The sequence below is a fragment of the Citrus clementina genome, unplaced genomic scaffold (assembly GCF_000493195.1).
Source record: "Citrus clementina cultivar Clemenules unplaced genomic scaffold, Citrus_clementina_v1.0 scaffold_8, whole genome shotgun sequence".
Lineage (NCBI taxonomy): Eukaryota > Viridiplantae > Streptophyta > Magnoliopsida > Sapindales > Rutaceae > Citrus > Citrus x clementina.
In genome coordinates, this window is record NW_006262022.1 from 20,878,082 (window position 1) to 20,898,366 (window position 20,285).

A 20,285-nucleotide genomic window follows, 5' to 3' on the forward strand; every position below is an offset into this window, starting at 1 on the left:
GAAGTAACAAACATATGACAGATTTGTATAAATTAATTCTCCTGTTAAACCAATAATCCTTGTGTAACTGTAATTACAACACTGCCAATGAAGCAAATTCCTAATGGTGCAAAGTGTAGCTCTACATATTCTGAAGAAAAACCAGCTGAAAACGAGATCCACAAAAAAATAACATATGGGACCTGCCGGTTGCTGTAAATATAAACCGGCTAAAAAATATACAATGGAATCGAAAATGGGGGGTCTCAGACCTTCTGCATCTCGTGCTACAAGAACAGGTAACTACCAAGCATGCATATATGCAGAAGGAATGCTATTATGCACTTTGGTATCAATTTCTGAGGAACATTTCGTCGTGAACTGTTATCACTCAGCTGACCGGCATTTACAAATTCACTTCTACCTGTATTAGAAGTTGTAGAGACATTGACGGACATTGAACCTGCTTAAATAAATTTATAAACAATGGGTGAGCATTTGTTGCAGGAGTAAAAACTCAATAGTAACCATTAGGCTGTATACAGCAACTTAACAAGTCTTATTAATTTTCTTGACATTCGAAGTTTTCTAAATGATAACAGTCCATTATTGATTTAATGACAATTTGGGTTCAAAAAACAATTTAAATGATCAACAAATCATGCCTGACTCAAGTGTTATTGAGACTTACAGTCATAGTTAGACCATCCAATTCGTTGACCAGCCAGATCATAAACAAAGATTTTGTCTTTCAGAACTAGATCTGCAAAAAACAAGAGAAACAAGAGTTAGTATCTGAAAACCAAAAGCAGTTCAAAGCTCAATGTATCTTTAAGAGTACATAACAGGATTGAATAATGAGTCGAATTATTAGTCAGGATGACAATTCAGAGAAACTTGTCTGTGTTATGAGAGCAGGAAATGGGAATCAATATATTCCTAATTCCTTTAACTTTCTAGAACTCCATGTATAGGTTGCATCTATATTAACCATTAAAGGAATAAGGAATGCTGAAAAACGGCAATAAACAAACTTAAAAGATTGAAAATGCTGAACAGAGAGCTGAATATCAGGAGCATAACAAGGGTTCTTTTCTTTATTCCCCTTACAAAAATTGAAAAAAAAACCTTTATAGGAAAATCTCACAAGAAAACAGTAAGGCAGGGAAGGATTTGATTAACATATCAATGGAAAATAAGATAAAAAGGCCCCTCTTGAATCTCGGAAAATAGGAGCAAAAATGTAAGGAAGATACTAAAAGTGGCCCTGTTTCTAAAGCATATTCAATTAATTTTCTCATCTTTCTCTATCCACTATCCAAACTAAGGCATTCGTATGCAACACAGGACTCGTATGCTAATTAACACATTTAAAATCAAGACGAGAAACAATTAGCATTGAGGTTTTGATAATACTGACATTACAGCTTCAGGTCAAACCAAAAATTCAGAAAGAAAGAAAAAAAAAAAAAAAGAGAGAAGGACAGTTTGACAGAAAATTAAACTATAAATCCTAGACATGAATCTACTTATGTGTCTAGTCAGAAGCATTTTCTGTTTGGTGTGACTACCTCCTAAAATTGTCTGACCCTGAATTTTCTGAATGCCAATGCACCACACTGCAGTACCACCCTGCAAAAGAAAGATTAATGAAAAGGTTTCTTTGAGAAATCGAACTCAAAATGGAAGACTTCAAAAACTCTCTGTTGACTCCAAACATCAGGTTTAAGCGAACACTTTGACAAACATAAACCAACAAGATAAAAAACAGAACACAACCAATATCAGGATAAAATTTTCACAAACCAGGACTGAGGTAATATAAAAAGCAATACAAGGGTAATCATATTGAGTGAATACAAAAAGTTGCAGGCATACAGGCAATCAATTGTCTGAAGAAAGCTTTGGAGAAATAATTAAATACAGTGAATGAAGTTTTCCACAATGCATGAATTATTTCATGGAAAGAGGAGCATGCAAAGCCAGAAAAAGGGGAAAAAGATAAAACCAAAGGGAAAAAAGAAAACCAATAACAAGACAAATTTAGTTCAAAACAAATTGATCCTGTTCCAGTTGAGCTGGCACCATATGAACAACAAGTCACACCCTCAACAATTTTTCTTAATGACCAGATATATTCATTTATGCAGTTAATATTTATGTATGTGCATATGTATATCATACACTAATGCTTATATTAAGCTTAGCAACTCACAACAGAATTCTGCTGTATAAGGTATTCTTGAGCGTTCAAAATCAGGGATGCACCTCCAGCAAAGTTGAAGCTAATTTGAGGAAATATTGCAGTACTGAACACAAAATAAACACATAAAAAGGAGTTGATATTATCTCAGAAGAATGAGCACTCGATTAAATAAACTAAGGCAATTAATCAAGAAAGTGAACCTGGAGGTGATTAGAAAACACTGATTTCCCTTGGTAAGAACTGGGCGCACAGACTGAGAGACAGAACTCGTAATCTGCACAACATGAGAGCTTTATACCTCAATCTTTGATAGAGAGTAAAGTGTACTGTTTAGAAAATCAAAACTTTGCTCGCCAAAACCTACTGCATTGATTAAAGGATCATAAGCAGCCTCAGTAAGGTATGCCAAAGTGGTCCCAGTATCAACTATGGTTCCTTTGTTGCTTGAAGTAGAAAATGCTGATGGGTCAATGGACAGAGTTTGGCCATTGACTGAAATGCTCTGCAGATTCAGATTATAATGAGGCCTGAAATTGTGGCAATGCAGTTGATTAGTCAACTTATGGCAGTCAATTATTTTATTTTTCAAATGTTCATTATTTATAGAGAAGTGAATGAAAGATCCATGGCACTTAACATATCACAATCCAAATAAAATGCATAAAAGTTGTCTGAAAACTAAAGCATAAATTGACATGTTGCCAAATGTAGCTGCTTCTACGAATTTTTCCCCCCATTAACAGAATTATTACTTTCCTCTAGTGTTTCTGTAAAATCACTATTATAGTTACATCTGCTCATGACTCCCCTTTACGTGAAACAAACAATTTGTTTTGTTCTACTGAAACACTACTTCCATTTCAAACTTAAAAAGAAAACCTAAAAAGGCCTAACAGCACAAAGATGGGTCATTTGGACCTATATAAGCAAGACATGGAGAACTGCAGGCAGAAATGACTGAGGCTATGTAGGAACAAGTTCTAATCTATCAGAAATTTATCAAAGTGAATCAATAGCATGATATCTTTCGGAGGCTGATATGAAAAATGCCAAAGAAACAAAAACGGGGATGAAAAATAGTTTTCTGGAACAAAAATAACATACTGTGATGGGACGAGTGGAGAATAAACTATATTCGGTTCCACAATCTCACCAAGAACCAATATACCCCCGCCATTACTATCCCCTTTTAAACAGTGAGAGAACACTCTTGGTGTTAACCCCTGAGAAGAAAGCTGTGAGATTACAGACATAGACTGTTGGCCAAACCCAAAGATCCCATCAACTGCTCTATCTGACTTCGTCAAGTCTCCAGTCTGCATGGTGCTACACCTGTTCCATAATCCACCTATCAAGATTAGTTTCTAATACCTGAACAACAAGACATAGTTGAAAAAACCACAATGTTAAGCTTGACTGAGTTTCTAGCTCACCCAAACATAATTTGAGCTGTAGAATTTGTTGTCAAAGAACCCTGAAGAATAGTGTCTAAGTGCAAGAAATCTGCTACATAATAGCCTGATGTCCCGCTACCATCTCCATATTGGAACGTGTAACTACACTGATTGCTCTCAGAAGAACAGCCAGAATCTGCCGTATTAAGACCTAAACTGCATCTTTGGTCAGAACAACGGACCAATGAGGCTGTTGATGAGCTACTGGGATCAAAGAAATTGAGTTGAATCTGTTGCAGTAGCAAGTAAAATCAGTCGAAAAATTTCAGACCCAACTACTCCACTTTATGACTCTAATTTTAACAATTTGACAACAAATAGAAAATTTACATATAAGGAAATGCAAAATTTACTTGGAGTCCACTTGTCCCTGGGCAACCATTGCAAGAACTGCAACTGACCCACAAAACATCACTTCCTGTATCAATCTGCACATGAAATTCTCTTGGTGGAGAACCCAATTGCACTTTTGTATAATAAAGCCTAAAAGAACCCAAAAAAAAGGAAAAAAAAAATAAAACTAACAACAAAGCCAATAAAATAACCAAATTTAATCACAATTTTAAACAAATGCTGCATACAAAAGCAAGAAAAATAAAAAAAACAGTCAAATGTAAACTAAGCAACAACAATTCCAGAAACCACAAAGAAAAAGCAAATATTTTTGAAAACAAAAACAAACCCATTACTCAAACTTTAACAAACATATCTATATATATAAGGTTTTTTGACATAGCAAAATTACCCAACAACAAAGGGATCATAGGTCCCTTCGACAGAAAAATCAACGACCCCAGCAGCAGACTGTAACAATCTGCCATGTCTGACCCTGTCACGAGCTATAAGCTGACTCAACTCCACTTTATGACTCGCCGGAATCGCCCTTTCAAGCGTCAGAGTCACCGGCAAATGACCCATCACCGCCGCCACCAGCAACAACAAGACGGCGACTAAAATTCCCAGTGGCGCCATTAGTAAATGTTACTGCCTTAAACACACAAACTACAAAGCAACAAGAACGCAGTTGAAACTTGAAAGAATGTTCCAAAGGCTCTAAATCGTTATTCTGAAGAGAATGAGAGAGAAATGAGGAAAGTTAAGACGCAACAGAAAATTTGAATTTTTTTTTTTTTTACAATTTTACTTTTACAATTTCATAGACAAAAGTTTTGGAACAAGGAGTTTGATGATGACAGAGTTTCAAAAAATTATGTATGGATCACGTTTCCGCTATATATATATAATTAATATTAATTATCAGTTATTTAATGGGACGTGGAACTTTCACTGTGAGATTCTTGTTTGGCTAACAACTACACATCATGTGCGTAATTACTACGCTTTTTTATTTTTCGGTAAATTTTTTTTATAATTTTTTTCCAGGTGTTATTTAACAATTTACTGTAACACGTTAGAATACGAATATATTTTTGAAGAATATTTTGGGTTTTTTAAGTCAGAAAACATAAGATGGTGTTTTCATATATATAGAAATTAATTAAATGTGTTAATAATGTCCACTTTGGTGTTCCAATCAAAACTATTGGCACACTTTAATTGTGTATGACGTTGCTTAACAAGACATTATTTGTGGACTTGTCAAAAATGAACTTGCCCCAAAAAAAAAGAAAAAAGAAAAAAAATCCTTCTAGAGCATTTGCACGTTTGCAATTTATTCTTCATTTGTTGATCAGCATTGAAGTGGACAGACTTAATTCTATATTTGTTTTTATTAATCTTTAGTTATCTTAAGATAAATATCACTCATGGTAATTTTTTGTTATTTTAAAAAGGAATAAATGATTATCTTACTTAAAATTATTGTAACAATTGCATGAATCATCACGCCCACTCACAAGTAAATTTCCTAGCCAAAAAAAAAAAGATTTGTATTACATCAAAATTGGTGAAATCAACGAGGGCGCAGTCCCACCAATTCAATTTCTCAACCGTTCAAATAAACGGCAAAGATTTTGATCTTCGAAAAATTAATCCCACTAATTCGGGCACTTTAACAAAAACCAAGGCACAATTATTTTACATTTTCACTTTATCTATTTGGTCCGCTTTTTTTATTTTTACGTGTGTTAAAAAAAAAAAAAAAGAAGACAAGACAAACACAGATTAGCCTCCACGTCAGTTATCTTTTACTTTTTATCCTATTTAAAATATATATATATATATATATATATATCCATGAAGCGAAAGCTGAGTTGGTTTGTCTTTGTCATTAATGACCAATCTACCCCTAGTTTTCAGCCACTTCTAGCGTCATCCGTAGCTGGAAAAGCATAAAGAAGGGTGGACACAGTTGATATTTTCGTAATAGCTAAGGGTAAATTTGGACTTGTAATTTTTCGTTTCCCGAGGCAGATCATATTGAGTGTTTGACCGGCAGCCGTATGGCCCGTATCTGCTCGATACGGACGTGTACCTTTTATTTTTTTTTCTAATTTTTTTTTTACCTGAAAACTCTACATTTAAATTACACCAATATTTTTCTTAATTGACAGTGGCAATACTGTAATTTTCTCTTTCTTGTTTTATATAACAATTATTATTGACGATCAATCAATAATTGCAGTTGATTACAATATTGTGGGTGATTTTTGTTCCAATATTGTGTGCAAGATGATCTTATTTGAGTGACTTATATTGTCTCTCTCTCCCATAAGACCCCTGCACCAAAGAAAGTAAAGAGATGAAAAAGCAAAAGTTAAGAACAGAAGTGCGTGTGGTCTCTCTTCGACCTTGCTTTTGAATCTCTTTTTTCACTTAGTGGATCAAAAATTTAGGTCAAGTTAATAACCTAACACACACATTAATTATTAAAGCGAAGAACGCAATACGGCACAATTGTCTCACTGGCTTTGCCTTCACGTAGCCTTTTTTAGATTCATCGATGATGTGATGCTCGTATATACAACAACATATACACTGATTTTTTCTTTTTCTTATTATAAAATTTTTATGGTGCCGAGAGTATAGCCTATACGCGACAAGAAAATGCAACCTTATCCCATTTGAGAGGGGCACATGAAAATTTGTCACCTGGCATTAAGAACACATGGAGCCTGGCGTCTTTGATCATCACTTAACTACAACCCAATACGTCAGTGCATGTGTTTGATGGCATATATACAAATTTAGCACATGCTGGCATCTAAATGATTGATATAAAAGCTGTAATATTTGGTCTTCGGTGCGAATATCTGCACTAAAAAGAATGAAATTTTAACAATATATGATTGTGTTTGCTGTAATACAATCTGTTTTCTTTTTCTCCCTTTTTGTTAAGATGTTTTAATTCGAATTCGTAGCTCGTAAAATTAAAGTAAACCCAAAAAAAAAAAGGAAGGCTAGGGCAAATGCTCGATCGACTTTGGTGGGTCTAGTCATCTGTGATTGAAGCAAAACATAATGATGAGAAGATGATCTTTTCAATTATTGTTATAAGGTCGATTGCTTTAGTTTATTCAGCAAGTTGCGGGTACAAATACAATAAAGTTAAGCCATTAACTGAACAGTTGCAAGGACTCAAAAAAGAGTGTTTGTTCAAGTGGATGCAACTTGTTTTTCTTAGCAACAAAGAAAAGTCCATAGACAGCACTGTGGAATCCGAAAAAGAAAAAACTATCACCATAAAACAAGTTCTAATTCACACGCGTCGCACTTTTAGTCATTTTCTCGATCTTCAGGAATCAACAAACTAAATCCTAAAATCAGATCATCCGCGATTCATTTGATATGATGTTAAAGATTTATCTTTTAATTAATTGACACTAAGTTTTGGCTCGTGCATGAAACCGATGGGCTTTTGATCAGAAGAAATAATTATATAACTGAAATTCTTCATCCCTTTCCCCAACGGGATACAAATATTATGTGTGTTGTTTTTATTGACTGAGCTGTAATAAGATTGAGACAATCTGGGAAGAGGAAGACCAAGTGGATGCATGGCACCCACATGCATTTAGAATTGGGAAGGAAGCTTCTCTTTTCCTATCATTACTGTTTTTGGAAAGTGACATAGTCATTATCTTAGGGTCTAGACTATTTTCCATCTAATATAACATGCAGTAAATCCATGAGTATCACTTATGACAATTCGATTATTTCATATGCTATAATTTTTTTGGTTTTGAGTGACAATTTAAGGATTACTGTTTGTTACATATTATGTAACATAATTTGATCATCATCTTAGATAGGGCGAGGGAAGATTTAAAGAAATTATTTAAGAGGGATGAAAACTAACTCAGACTGAGTAACATATTATATCACTACCACTTGAAAATGTGAGAGATGAGATGTTGATGCAATATAGTCACAGATTCACACATTACTTTGTACAAAAAGGCATTACTCATACGTTTATCCAACGGTGGATCTGTGTTGTAAACTTTAAGTGTGTGTGTGTGTGTGTGTGTATATATGGTTTTCCAAGAAATTACTTACTTTTATGTAAAATTTATCTTCAACTCTCTTTATATTTATATTTTTTTCTTATAATCTCTTTAAATTTGTTGTTTCTGTATTATGATCCTGTCGAACTATCCCTAACAAGATGGGATTCCGCCGAATTCCACTCGAACTAATGAGAAAAATTGCCGTCTCTACGTCAAACCAAAATCACTGTGCTGTATATGATTATGTTAATGTGAGTTTGAAGGATGTGTATATACCAAAAAAAAACTATCATTATCGTGATTAAAAAAGACAAAAATCATATTTGAAGTATTGAGACGCGAGAGGTGTATCAATTTGTCTCATTGAAACTTTCACATTCGAGAGTATTAAATGTGTGTGTGTATTTATATATAATATGTCTTCTTCATACAATAGTATCAAGAATGATTAAAAATTAGCCTATTGAGCCAAAGCTGAAAAGATGGATCTTTGGCATGTGTGAGAGAGTCTTTCTTTAGTTTGTGCACCTTCATTTTTTTTTTTTCGTGCGGACATATTATTAAACCATGCAATTTAATAGAATCAGTACATATATGCTATTAAACTGCACAGTTTTATAGTGCATTGAAAACTAACTCTATTAAATCGCACGTTTAATAGCATGTTCGTATTGAAAAAAATTAAGACACCTGCACCTAAAAATTATTATTTTGTTACATAGTAAGTTATCTAAAATACTTCTCAATGTTAAACTACTTTTTACAAACATACTCTCAAACGCATAATTAAAACTTAGACGAAAATTGTTCTTGCTTGTTAATTAGACTGAGTAATTATATATATATTATGTATGGGTTTGGTGCTTGGTCACAATCACATAAACAATAAAGATTAATTTTGTGTCCAACTTATTTTTTTGGCTAACCCCATCTCACCAGCAAAGCCTATAATAATAATAAAATAAAAAATTCTTCTTCCCATAACATTTGTATCAATAAATTGAAAAAAAAAAAGAGGAAATTAAATGATAATACGATATCGTTTAACATCACAAGATTGATAACCTTATAAAAAATTGGATTATAATAAATAAATATCTAGAAAATTTAACGTCTGTTTTTAAAATCAAAATATATAAGTCAACAACACCATCTTGACTTGGCGATAAAGACGAAATATAATGAAAGCAAAATCTAGAAGAAGATGCCATCCGGTTGCTTAAAAAGAAAAAAGCTCCAAACCAAAAATTTCAAGCGCCTAACCCATATCATGACGATTGTCCTGATGAGTGCGTAAGTTTGTTTTTTTAAAAAAATTAACACACGTACTTGCTATTAAGAAAGGGAGATCTTAGAAATCTTTGCCCATTTTTTGGTCATTGTCACAAGTCATTCTAATTGAACTTATATATATTTAAAAGAAAAAACAGAACATGAATCGATGAGCATGACAAGTCACAAATGTCAAGCAAATCTTTTGTCGAAGGTCGTTAACCTAAACAAAAATATTGTCAACTTTTCAAGGTCAGCTTCAAAGGTTATGATGTTTTCAAGATTTCGAACTAACTAATTCCTTAATTGACCGGATATTGTATATAATTATTTTTTATCCAATGAATCTTTCAACACTTGGAGATGAATATGAAACTTGCTTAGGATTGTCGAGTTGATTGAGTAAAGGGGTATATGACTTCTGCCCTAGATATGCTTCACCTCATCACCTACTCATGCTCAACTTTTCTTGTAAGGCATGTGGCACAGAATCCTTTTAGTTAATGTGGGTGTCAACTCAAGAGAAAGAAATATCTCTTTTTTTTTTTTTTTTTTTTTTTTTTTGGGGAGGAAAAAAACAGTATAATGAGCACGTACAGAATGAGAGTTTGATAAAATAGCTCTTATCTAATGCCCTTTTTTGTTTTGTTTTTGCTGCGTTGTTCGTTGTGCAAGACAGTCCACAAGACAAGTTGCAGGCTTGTAGCAACAAAAAAACACAAAGGGTCTCAAAGAAACTTCCATGTTGTTGCTTTTAAATTAAAGTTGCCTGCCTCTGAGGTCTTGGTGGGCTACTTGTACAGCTGCATCGTAATAATGTAGCTACCCCAAACCTGTATTTCTTTGGGACCTTTAGGAACATGCCAAGATTGGCCAACTTCAATTAAGATTTCATTGAGACCTTTAGGAGCATGCCTTCAAATTGCGAATTTTAATAGGTATAAATTTCGAGCTGTGCTTGATAGACTAAGCTATACTCTGAATAGGTCCCAAATTGTAATACCTGTGAATTGTAAAAACTTCAATTAAAAAAAAAAAAAAGATTAACAGTTGTCAAGTGCACTTTCTCTTCTCTGGTCCATCTACCTTACAGCAGATGTTACAATCGCCAACATTTTTTCATTATCAGATACATATTGATTAAAATTAATCTTAGGTTTGTTAAATATGACAAAATTTGTTATTAACAATGAAAAACCAGTGAACGAAAAACATACAAGTGATGTACTACAATTGCAATGTAGTTTCATTCCTTTCCTTGTACGGTTGCTCTTTCACTTTCCCACTCTTTATTCGCATTTTGTTTTTTTATTGTTTTATTAATTCTCAGCCACTTTATTCTAAATGAAAAGGAACTACCGGAGAATGTTTCTATTACTTAAATTAAATATCTTTCTAAATTCTTGTATTGGGGATTTGGGTTTTGGGAGTAGCCAACAACTCATCCAACCGATTCTGAAAATGATCAACGAATCTCCTCACATCATGAATGAATATATGTACCTTTACCTTTCTAGTTATTTGATTATTCAACTGGAAGAGTTTATCGTTGAGATGAAACAACGTAAAATGAACTACAACATTCAATTCTTGGGGTTCTGAAGACAAAAGATTGAAAAAAAGGAAAAAAAAATTGTAATCTCTGTAGATTACAGATTATTCAACATCAGTTGCTTTGAGAACTTACACCCTGATCTCCTCCTATGACAAAACAGAGGCTGAAAGGGATTTATCCTATGCCTGCGGTGCTAACATCCTTACAGAAAGTGCTATAATCAGCATTACTAACCTTGATCACGCATCTTTATCAAACGATTTAACTGCAAGCAATGGCAGAACATAAATTATATCGTGCTATAAAAGAAAGTGCTCACCAGAATTATCACGAATATATAGAAAACTTGGGTTGATAAAGTTGTCCAAAGAGAAGGATAATTTCTAATTTTCTACATAGAGTTTCTATTTTCGCATAAATTCTTTTCTTCATTGATGAATTTGGGATAATCTAAGCTCATTTATGGTTGGAAGATATAAGAGGAGAGGAGTGGAAAGAAGCGAGGGAGAGAGAAAATGAGGGAAAAAGAGAGTCAATCTCAATTTCTTTATTTGGTTTGACATGGAATTCATATTTTTTTCCCCTTATTCCTTTCCCTCCTCCTCCTTTCTTCTCCTTATTTCTTCAAATCAAACATGCCATAAAAGTTAAGAATATGCAATATGATTTGCCTACCTTATTCTCCTTCTAAAAGAAGTGATGTGCAAGAAAGAAGGGATGATAATTCCTCAGGTGTTGCCATTCCAAAGCCTTGCCATCTTATTCTACCGAATTTATCAAGAAGAAAAATATACCTGTACCAGAAAAATTAGTAAAAATACCTTTAGCTGACTACCATATCTGCCTGACTATCAAATAAAATTAACAACAAAAAGCATCTTACCCAGTGAGAAGGTTTAGTATTTTAAGCTCTTTTCTGAAGTAATAATGGTCACCAAATGAATATACAATCTGCCTCTGGAGCGCATTCTCCCCTGCGTCCTTAGATTTCCTCATTATCTTCAGAAGAATTCGCTTAATTGGACTCCGACATAACAACCACGAGTCTATAAATGACACCTGCAATGGTGGAAATTTTATTGTGAAGAAGCATGTAATAACTCATCTATGATGCTGACGTATGTCAAGCCAATAGGTCACTAGAAAAGCTGAAAGCTAAAAACTGGTTCAATGATCCTTGGCATTCTAGTATCCCGATATTGTTATAAAAATCAACCAAGAAGGCAAAGTTAACTGCAGCAACAATAGGGTTGAATCAGGGGGAAAAAACATGATTTCAAACTCAGCACAATCTCGAGGTAAAATTAGAATGAGCAAGCATGATTATCACTTATCAGTGAGTCTTCATCATACTCTGATGATCAATCTCTAACAACATGATAAAGCATAATAAAAAGCAATTACAAAACCATCTAACTTCACATGTTATAAAATGTATTCTTCGGCCTGATAACAAGTGTATTTTGGCCCAATATCAAGTGAACAAGAGTCCGGAATAAATTACTCTGACTGTTTATTTAAGAGCATCAAAAGACTTGCAAGTGAGTTTAATCTATGATTTGAACTACAATAATGGAATACAAAAATTAAGGTACTTTAAGTAGTAAGCCAGAACACAATAAGGAAACTTGAATCAGACTCAGAATGAGAAATAAAGTTAGGTACCTCATACAGGTGCACATTCTTTGAATCACTAAAAGCTTCAAAAAAAGGAGAGCTCCAAGAATCAACCATTGCCTATCAACAGAAAAGAATGTCACTATATTTCTTACCAAAAAGGAAAAGAATGTTATTTTATTACTGTAATAAGAGGAGCAGCAACAATTCTGACTAAATTCAGTCTCCGATTAAATTTATTAAAATGGGATGCATATCTTCACAAGCGGGAGCAGTAACAACTAAAGGTACAGGTTTATCCCAAGAAATTTTCAAAATTTTACACAAGCCCAAAGTGAAAGGGGGCTGTAAAAAACCAAAATCTTAATCCCATAATCTTCTACCACCCAGAATTTTTTAATATGTAACTTTTATGACAGATAAAAGTTGCAATATGTAAATTATAAAAGCTGTACATTGCTAATTTAATTTCCTTTTACCTCTTTCACTCATTGCAGTATTAATTCAACTAACAAACGACCGCTTAATCATGTTTGATGTGGAAATTGCATAGAGCATATACCAAACAAAAGTGCCAAAATCCTTAATACCTGTGAACTCGCACGAAATGTGAGACAGACTAAAGATACTTTAGGAATAGCTGCCTTGTCAGCATTAGCCACATCTCCACTGGAACAAACGGGCAGTTTCAAAGTTGTACGATCGGAGTAACTCACATCTAAATCAGGAAACTTTACAGCAGCCAATGCCGGAATTATGATTTTATTTGCTGTTGCAATCTGCCCACACACCACTTAATCCAATTCCATCAGCAACATAAGCCTCGGAATCATCAATTTATGTTCTTGGACATAAATTTCACATTTTTCACCAACCATATGAGCCAAAATCAAATTAATAATGCTTATGAAAATTTGAGCTAGATTATATGATACCTTGCCACCATGTTTCTTTAGCTCCGCCACGTCGGCGAAGTATCCTCTATTCATCTCATCTGCACTGGCCTAAATCATATTAAACAGTATTAATTTCATTTCAATTTTTACGCACTCACTTCTCAACCAAAAAACTAAACCCCCAAAAAAAAAAAAAAAAAACTTACAGCCGGGCGCGTTCTTTCTCTACTGCTTGTTTGTTCCCAAGCTGTAATCACAAATGCCCATTAACAGGATTGCATTGAGAATAAAAAAGTTTAAGCATTTGGGTTTTGTTTAAGTTACCTGGTAAATGTCAAGAAAGCGAGTGGAAGATTTTTTAGCATAGTGCTGAGGAAAAAGCTTATGTTCATGAGTTAAGAGTTGCTTTGAAGTGATGAGTGAGGCTCTTGTTTGATTTATCAGTCGATTAATTCTAAACATGTTTGCTGAATCTCTGAATTTTTTTTTTTTTTGCTCTTTTCCCTTCGATCTCTTGTACCAAGAATCGAGTTGAAATTTTTCTCTCTGTCTGCGTCACTGGAGCAGCAGAGAGGATCGGGTTGTACAAGCAACCGGTGAGGCAAGTCTTAGTAAGGCTTGGCCCAAGGCTATTTTTGTAAATTCGAGGTCAACGTTTTGGGTCGAAATCGGAAGCCCAATAAATTTAAGCCCACAAAAGTTCTGGCCTCAGGATTTGTTGAAGAATGTGCGGTGCGGCCCGCCCCCCCCCCCCCCCAAAATAAGCCCCAAAAATATTAACATGTACACATTACAAATAGTTATAAATAAAAAAGTTTCTCAAATTGATTTTTTTTTAATCCCAACTTTCATGAAACATATCTTTATTCCACAGTATTTGAGACCAAAAAAACTTGGAGATTCAAATGAGATGTCTAGTATTACTAAAAAAAAAAGTGTATTGTTAATATTCTCAACTGATTAATCATCTTTTATTATCGTATTATGTAGGATTAATTTCTGAAAATAAGCCACCAACAAAAAAAATAAAATTCAAGTTAGTATTTAGTCCTATAATTTTAAAAGTAAAAAGTAATAATCATTTGAAAGGAACCCAACTCTCAAGGAGCGATATTATGCATCTTATTAACACTAAAAAGAACTATAGATGTATAATGGCCACTCTCGCAAATAATTCACCATCATGCTGCCTTTGTAGCCCAAAAACCAACAATCGCTTTGCCCGTCGAAGAGTCAAGAGTACTATCATTCAATTCATTCCCCATTCACATTTTGAGGTCAATTAGTGGCTGTTATTTGGAGTGATTGGGGACCTCCACGAGATATATTGGTGGTTGGGTATAAGTGCCCTAAATGGCCTAACAATTACAATTTAAAATGATATTATTAATAATTCATAATGGTCGTTTCTGTGGTAACAGGCCATCCAACATGCATTAGTTCTGCTAGCTTAGTGCATGGCAGTCTCATTATCCACCACACAAATTTCTAAGTTAGTAGCTAGGGTTTCTATATGTATTAAAGTTGTGACCCTAGCATCAACTATCTTTTTCTTCCCATTTCCTCCCACAAACAAAAACAATGAGTGGTTTGGTATGCTGTTTGTAGCTTTCTTCACCAGTCATTCAGATATAGTGGATTATCCTTGTATTGGGATGTGTAGTTATTCGCGCACAAATGAAAAATATATGCAATCATTTTATAACTAGCTCTCTATTTGATAGCAGGATGTAACAAAAACTGCATAAATAACAAAATTAAAATTACAATGTTTCAACATTTTGACATTGGTTATTTAACTCTTCTATTTACCATACTGCTTCGTAGGTAGCTTAGCTGGTTTCACTCTTGTCATCGAATTTTCCTCACACCTTCCTACTAAGATAGCTAGGGTGGTAAAATTATTAGTGTTATTATTATCATTATTATTATTACTACTCTAATTCTTGGGATCGAGCGCGAGTTTCATCTTCGAACTCAAGAAGATCGGCATGGTACTTTGCAAGCCATCCCTCAATTATTTCAACTTCAGCTTTTCTTTGCATGATCAACCACAGTGGATCACTTTCTTTAGCTGGAAGTATATCCAAGCAATGAGATCCTGCAACATATAGCTACTTGCAATTAGCAATAAATTACCAATTTTTTCAACTTAGTTAGATTTAGTAGTATATATGATTTGAGTTAATTAAATTACCATTGACTGTATTGAGAGCAACAACAGAATCGGATATGTTCTTCAACACCCTATACGTGCATCAAATGTAGAAGTATTATTAGGCTAGATAATTGGATGCTCATAATGTAGGAGTATTTATGAATCGTTTCGTATTTACCCGCCGCTACTATAAGGATCTCGCAACCCATTGGAGAAAATGATGTTACTGGCAAAGTTATGAAGAATCAATTTTATATCCTGTCAGCCATTTAGCAATATATATGGACACACAATGAGTAATTAATAAAATTCAGTAAAATAAAATAGAAGTTACAAGAGCTAGCTACTTAATTAGTTAACTATGAAACATACTTGGCCTCCATAATAAGTTGTCACCCAATGAGGCTTAGGCTGGACGCCAAACAAGCCTTCACAGGTCTTGCTGAAGCTGCTTAGGTCAAATGGAGCTAGTGGGAACATTGTGTCATTGTGTCCATGGCCTATGGGAAACACCAGCTCAGTACATACCTGTTCATGAAACAGCAATTTGATCAAAATTAATGAATTTATAGACAATGAATGAAGTTTAATTAATTAATTAAGACTTTTGAAGACAGATTATACTATGTTACCTGCCATGTGAACATATCATATGTTGAAGTGGGACTGCCGAATTCTTCCATGTCATAGCATGACGTGTTCCCCATATAAGTAACAACTGCTGCAAATATTTTGTCAAGAGTATCGGTTCCTTCAGCTCCATCAATGGCGCCGCAGACTCTACTTACTGGATACTTTGGGGGTTCGTCATACTGGGCTGCGTCTGTGTATAGCGAGTCTAGGTAGTCCTTGAGCTCCGAAGTGCTATTTAAAGGGCTAAAACCAGAAGGGGGGGGGGGGGTGGGGGGGGAAGAAAAAAGGAAAAAGAAGCAATTAATTTTGAGTTTGATTTTTGATAAGCATGAGATTGTTGAAGACTTGTGATATTGCTATTTACTTGCAAGTTCTGAATTTCTTGCTGAGGATTGAAAGACCATTAGGCCTGGAGCCTACTTCATCAATTTCACCCCATGATTTGCGTATAGTTTCATAACAACTCTCACTAGTTTCCTTCATCACCCATCATATAAACACGAATTAGCAAAAGGGAAACTTAAAGTTCATTTAAAGTTCATTCAAAGTTCATTCAAACAATTAAGTGAAATTTATTGCACGTGTGTGTGTGTATCATGTGTTATTACTTTGAAGTCCTTGGTTACAATCGTATAGTAACCAACTTGCGGATCAACGACGCCATCAAAGTAAAGGATTGGAGATGATGAAGCCAGAGCTCCGAGGGCAATGTGGGGATATTTCAGCCGGAACCATGAAGCAAGCACTGCAATATTATTATATTAAGAAACAAAAAACTATAGTTTTAGCAACAATTAACAAAGAATTGAATTAAAAACTTGCTGGATAAGGTATTTAATTCAGCGACTTACTTCCACCATACGATCCTCCAATAACAATTACTGGACACTTTTCGGCAGAATATTTTTGCTTAATGTGTAAGAGAACAGCAGCATAATCTGCTATAGCTTGTGCCGAGTTACAGTATCCAAGTGTGCTTGCATTTTTCATTGCTTCTTCCTTCGTTCCAAATGGAACAGATTTTCCGTAATACCGATGCTGTAAAGATTTCAATGATAATACATAAAAATTTTATCGAACTTTCGTGCTAAAATTAACTCTGTATCCAAATACAAAAAATTGTAAACTCATACCTCTATATAGACTAGAAGAGCCTTAAAATGAGGTGCATTTTCAGGGAGAAAGCCATTGATGTCTCTATCATAATCTATTGACTCTTCCCCACCAAAAAGCACAAAATTTGGGGCACTAGTATTTGCACCATCCCAGTACTTAAAATTTATCAGTATCTTTGTTGAAAAGTTTTGTAGCTATCAGCCTATAGTTGAAGTGATCAAGTGGTGAGTGTAGAAGAAAAAGTTTTGTAATCTTTGGACTCGGATGCAGACATGAGTATGGGTTCATTTTGGATTGTTCTTGGGACGTGTTCTAAGTCTTGGTATATTGAATTTTGCTGCTGACGATGAGACACAAGAGGAGAAGAGTAAGAAAAAGAGAAGAGCAAATGATGAGCGTCTTAAAGAATCCATGGCTAAAGGTCTTTTGTTAATCTCTGTTCTGAAAGTAATGAAGTTTTGGGGTTTTAGCACATCTATTTATAATGTAAGATTGTTGGTATATACTATATAATGATATTATGATTGACTTTAGTAATGATGAGACAAACTAAAAAATTGCTAAAAATTACACCATACATGGGTCATTGATCAAGATATTTCTGCCAGTAGTTTTATCATACTGGCACCACAATACCTACCATAACACGCATGTGTGTTGTGTTCGACACAATTTAAAGTTTGTTGACTTGAGTCTACGGACCTTTTTTTTTTTTTTTTTATAGTTTTGTGACGCATGAGCTTAACAAATCCAGCAATGAATTGAGACTCTTTTTTATGATTTCATTATCTTTTGTTAGGAGATTTGTTATATGACATATTGATGGGAACTCGATAATGCATATGAAAGTTCCAACATTAATGTTTAAGTTATGTAATGACCCTAATTGCATTACGAGTAAATCTAAGCTTAACATGTAGGCTTATAAGTATTGAGATAAATTATGACTCTATTTTCTATTGAGGTGCTGTAATTTTTAATTCAATGTATTTATAATAATTAATATATGAACAAACACTCCTTGAAAATGATTAGGAAATTGAAAAAGGCCATCAATGTCTCTTTGGTATGACTTATCTAATAATTATAAGCTCTTATCATAATTTTTCTTATTGTTTGATTGTCTTTTTATTAGAGTTTTGAAAGATTAAATAAGTATTTTGCCCCTACTACTAATAGCTCAAATTTTAGACTTTTGGGAGTAGAGGTTGAAAAGTTTTTTTAAATATTAAAATATCTAAAATATTATTTACTTTTTTGATAATCTTATTTCATTCTTTTTATAACATAACTTTAAAAACTTGTCTATTAAAATAATTTTATAATTTTTAATAAAAACTCTCATTAACAACTAAATAACTAAATTTTTTTAAATAACATCTCTACTTATAAAACTCTATTAATAAAAACTCTACTTAAATAAATTTTACTTGTAAAAGCTATAGCAAGCGGAGTTTCAATCCTCTTGAAAAGGCCCTTGTTACAGATTTAGTAAATTCCAGTAGAAAATTAAGCTTGGAGTGCGTACTTATTAAGCACCGATGATTGGGGCAATTATTTGATGAGGCATAAACCTCTGGAGCATTTGCAAGACTAACCTATAGCTAAAAGTTAGAGAAACTCAAAAAGAGCAGAAAAGTAACTTTATCTCGAAAATTGACACGTGGGGATAATTAAGATCATCTTCTATATGGAATAAATAAATGCTGATGCTTTTATTAAAAAAGAAAAAGAAAAAAAAAACTCAAGTGCTTTGTGAACGTCATCATCTACTATAAAAGCTATTTCCCGAAAGTTTTATTGTTGCTGAAAAACTATTGTTGTGTTGACAAATTCATGCACTTTTTGCCTTTCTGCGATTCGTGGAACTTTTAAATTTAACAAGTGTGATGTGGGGACGTGATATTTGAGAATATTTGATTTTTGAAAAGAAAAGGAGAATATGAAGAGCAGTGATATGGGAATTAAATCTTAACAAAACCCTGATAAATAAAAAATATTGGAGGGTTTAGTTCAATTATTTTTCGAATAGAAAAGAGATATATTTATTCTTCTTAGGCGATTTCTCCATCGCATTTTAAAGGATTAATTTCAATATTAACATGATTATTCTGTGAACCAATTTTACTTGTCCAAATTTTAATTTGTGAACCAGATTAGCATGATTTGTGATAAATCAAAATGAATTGTCTATAATTATTATTACAATTATTATTTTCTGAAGAGGAGTGAGTGAACAAAGTTATGGGGAGCAATTTTCGGAGATTTTGTATATGACAAAAATATACCATCCGTTTTTCACAAGTCAAAAATATACCTTCTGTTATGCAAAATCCTAGTCAAAAGATTGTCTGTCTATTACTCGATTAGGCAGGCTGTAATAGTGATTTTGATTCTCGGTTTTAAGAAAAGCTTTTGGGTGCTGATCGTCTACAATTTTTTTTATCAATTGAATTCTTTGTATGTATTTATTTGCATTGTTATAATTCGTTAAAATATAGACGTGATAAGAACTAATATATGATAAGAATGTACATGAAAGTACTCGAACTTTCTCCTCATGGATTTGAGTCTTTGAAATTGGATAATTAGCCTGGTACTTTTATTTTTCTCCAATTACTTTAGATAACTTTACAGTTAATTTATATATGTGATCTCCCCCCTCCTCCCCCCCCCCCCACAGCGGCGTCCGCATATTGTTACTTGGTAAGAGCTAGATGAGCTCCCCTGCCGTTCGCTCTCAGCTGTCCATCGGCGCTCCGCGGCGGTTATTTTTGAACGAGACGTGCTCCTTATGAACGACTGACCAGATTAGGGAGCTCTACAGCTATGTACCTACACTCCGGATCTCTCGCTTCCGGATTCCCAGTCACTCAGGGAGCTCAAGTCTGTGCAATTGCGCCCCCCCGCGTGACAGAAAATGCTCCATGACGCTTGACGCTCAGCACTCATGGATAGTCTCACTGGCCGCTGTCTGCGCATTGCATTCC

At 34.0% G+C, this 20,285-nt stretch overlaps 2 protein-coding genes and 1 pseudogene across 3 annotated transcripts; all 3 read right to left on the reverse strand.

Annotated features, from left to right (window-relative positions):
• LOC18035273 (aspartic proteinase-like protein 2) lies at nt 1-4,841 on the reverse strand. Its single transcript, XM_006424335.2, has 10 exons — nt 4,385-4,841; nt 3,993-4,122; nt 3,619-3,869; nt 3,290-3,517; nt 2,550-2,712; nt 2,386-2,459; nt 2,195-2,288; nt 1,551-1,611; nt 671-742; nt 1-442 (listed from the first exon to the last, which is right to left on the reverse strand). The coding sequence occupies exons 1-10, from the start codon at nt 4,609-4,611 to the stop codon at nt 267-269; spliced, it is 1,476 nt and encodes a 491-aa protein (XP_006424398.1). The 5' UTR covers nt 4,612-4,841; the 3' UTR covers nt 1-266.
• A 6,044-nt stretch (nt 4,842-10,885) lies between these two features.
• Nucleotides 10,886-13,954, reverse strand: LOC18034840. 2 transcript variants are annotated; one of them, XM_006424337.2, is made up of 8 exons: nt 13,713-13,954; nt 13,595-13,635; nt 13,428-13,491; nt 13,083-13,271; nt 12,541-12,612; nt 11,759-11,934; nt 11,551-11,669; nt 10,886-11,140 (listed from the first exon to the last, which is right to left on the reverse strand). In XM_006424337.2, exons 1-7 carry the CDS (start codon nt 13,848-13,850, stop codon nt 11,552-11,554), a joined length of 798 nt encoding a protein of 265 aa, XP_006424400.1. In that variant the 5' UTR covers nt 13,851-13,954; the 3' UTR covers nt 10,886-11,140; nt 11,551. The 2 variants fall into 2 exon arrangements, with proteins under 2 accessions (XP_006424400.1, XP_024034942.1); XM_024179174.1 differs by having other exon boundaries at nt 13,428-13,496; nt 13,713-13,764.
• Nucleotides 13,955-15,322: 1,368 nt separating this feature from the next.
• On the reverse strand, nt 15,323-17,583 carry LOC18034164 (annotated as a pseudogene).
• Nucleotides 17,584-20,285: the final 2,702 nt, after the last annotated feature.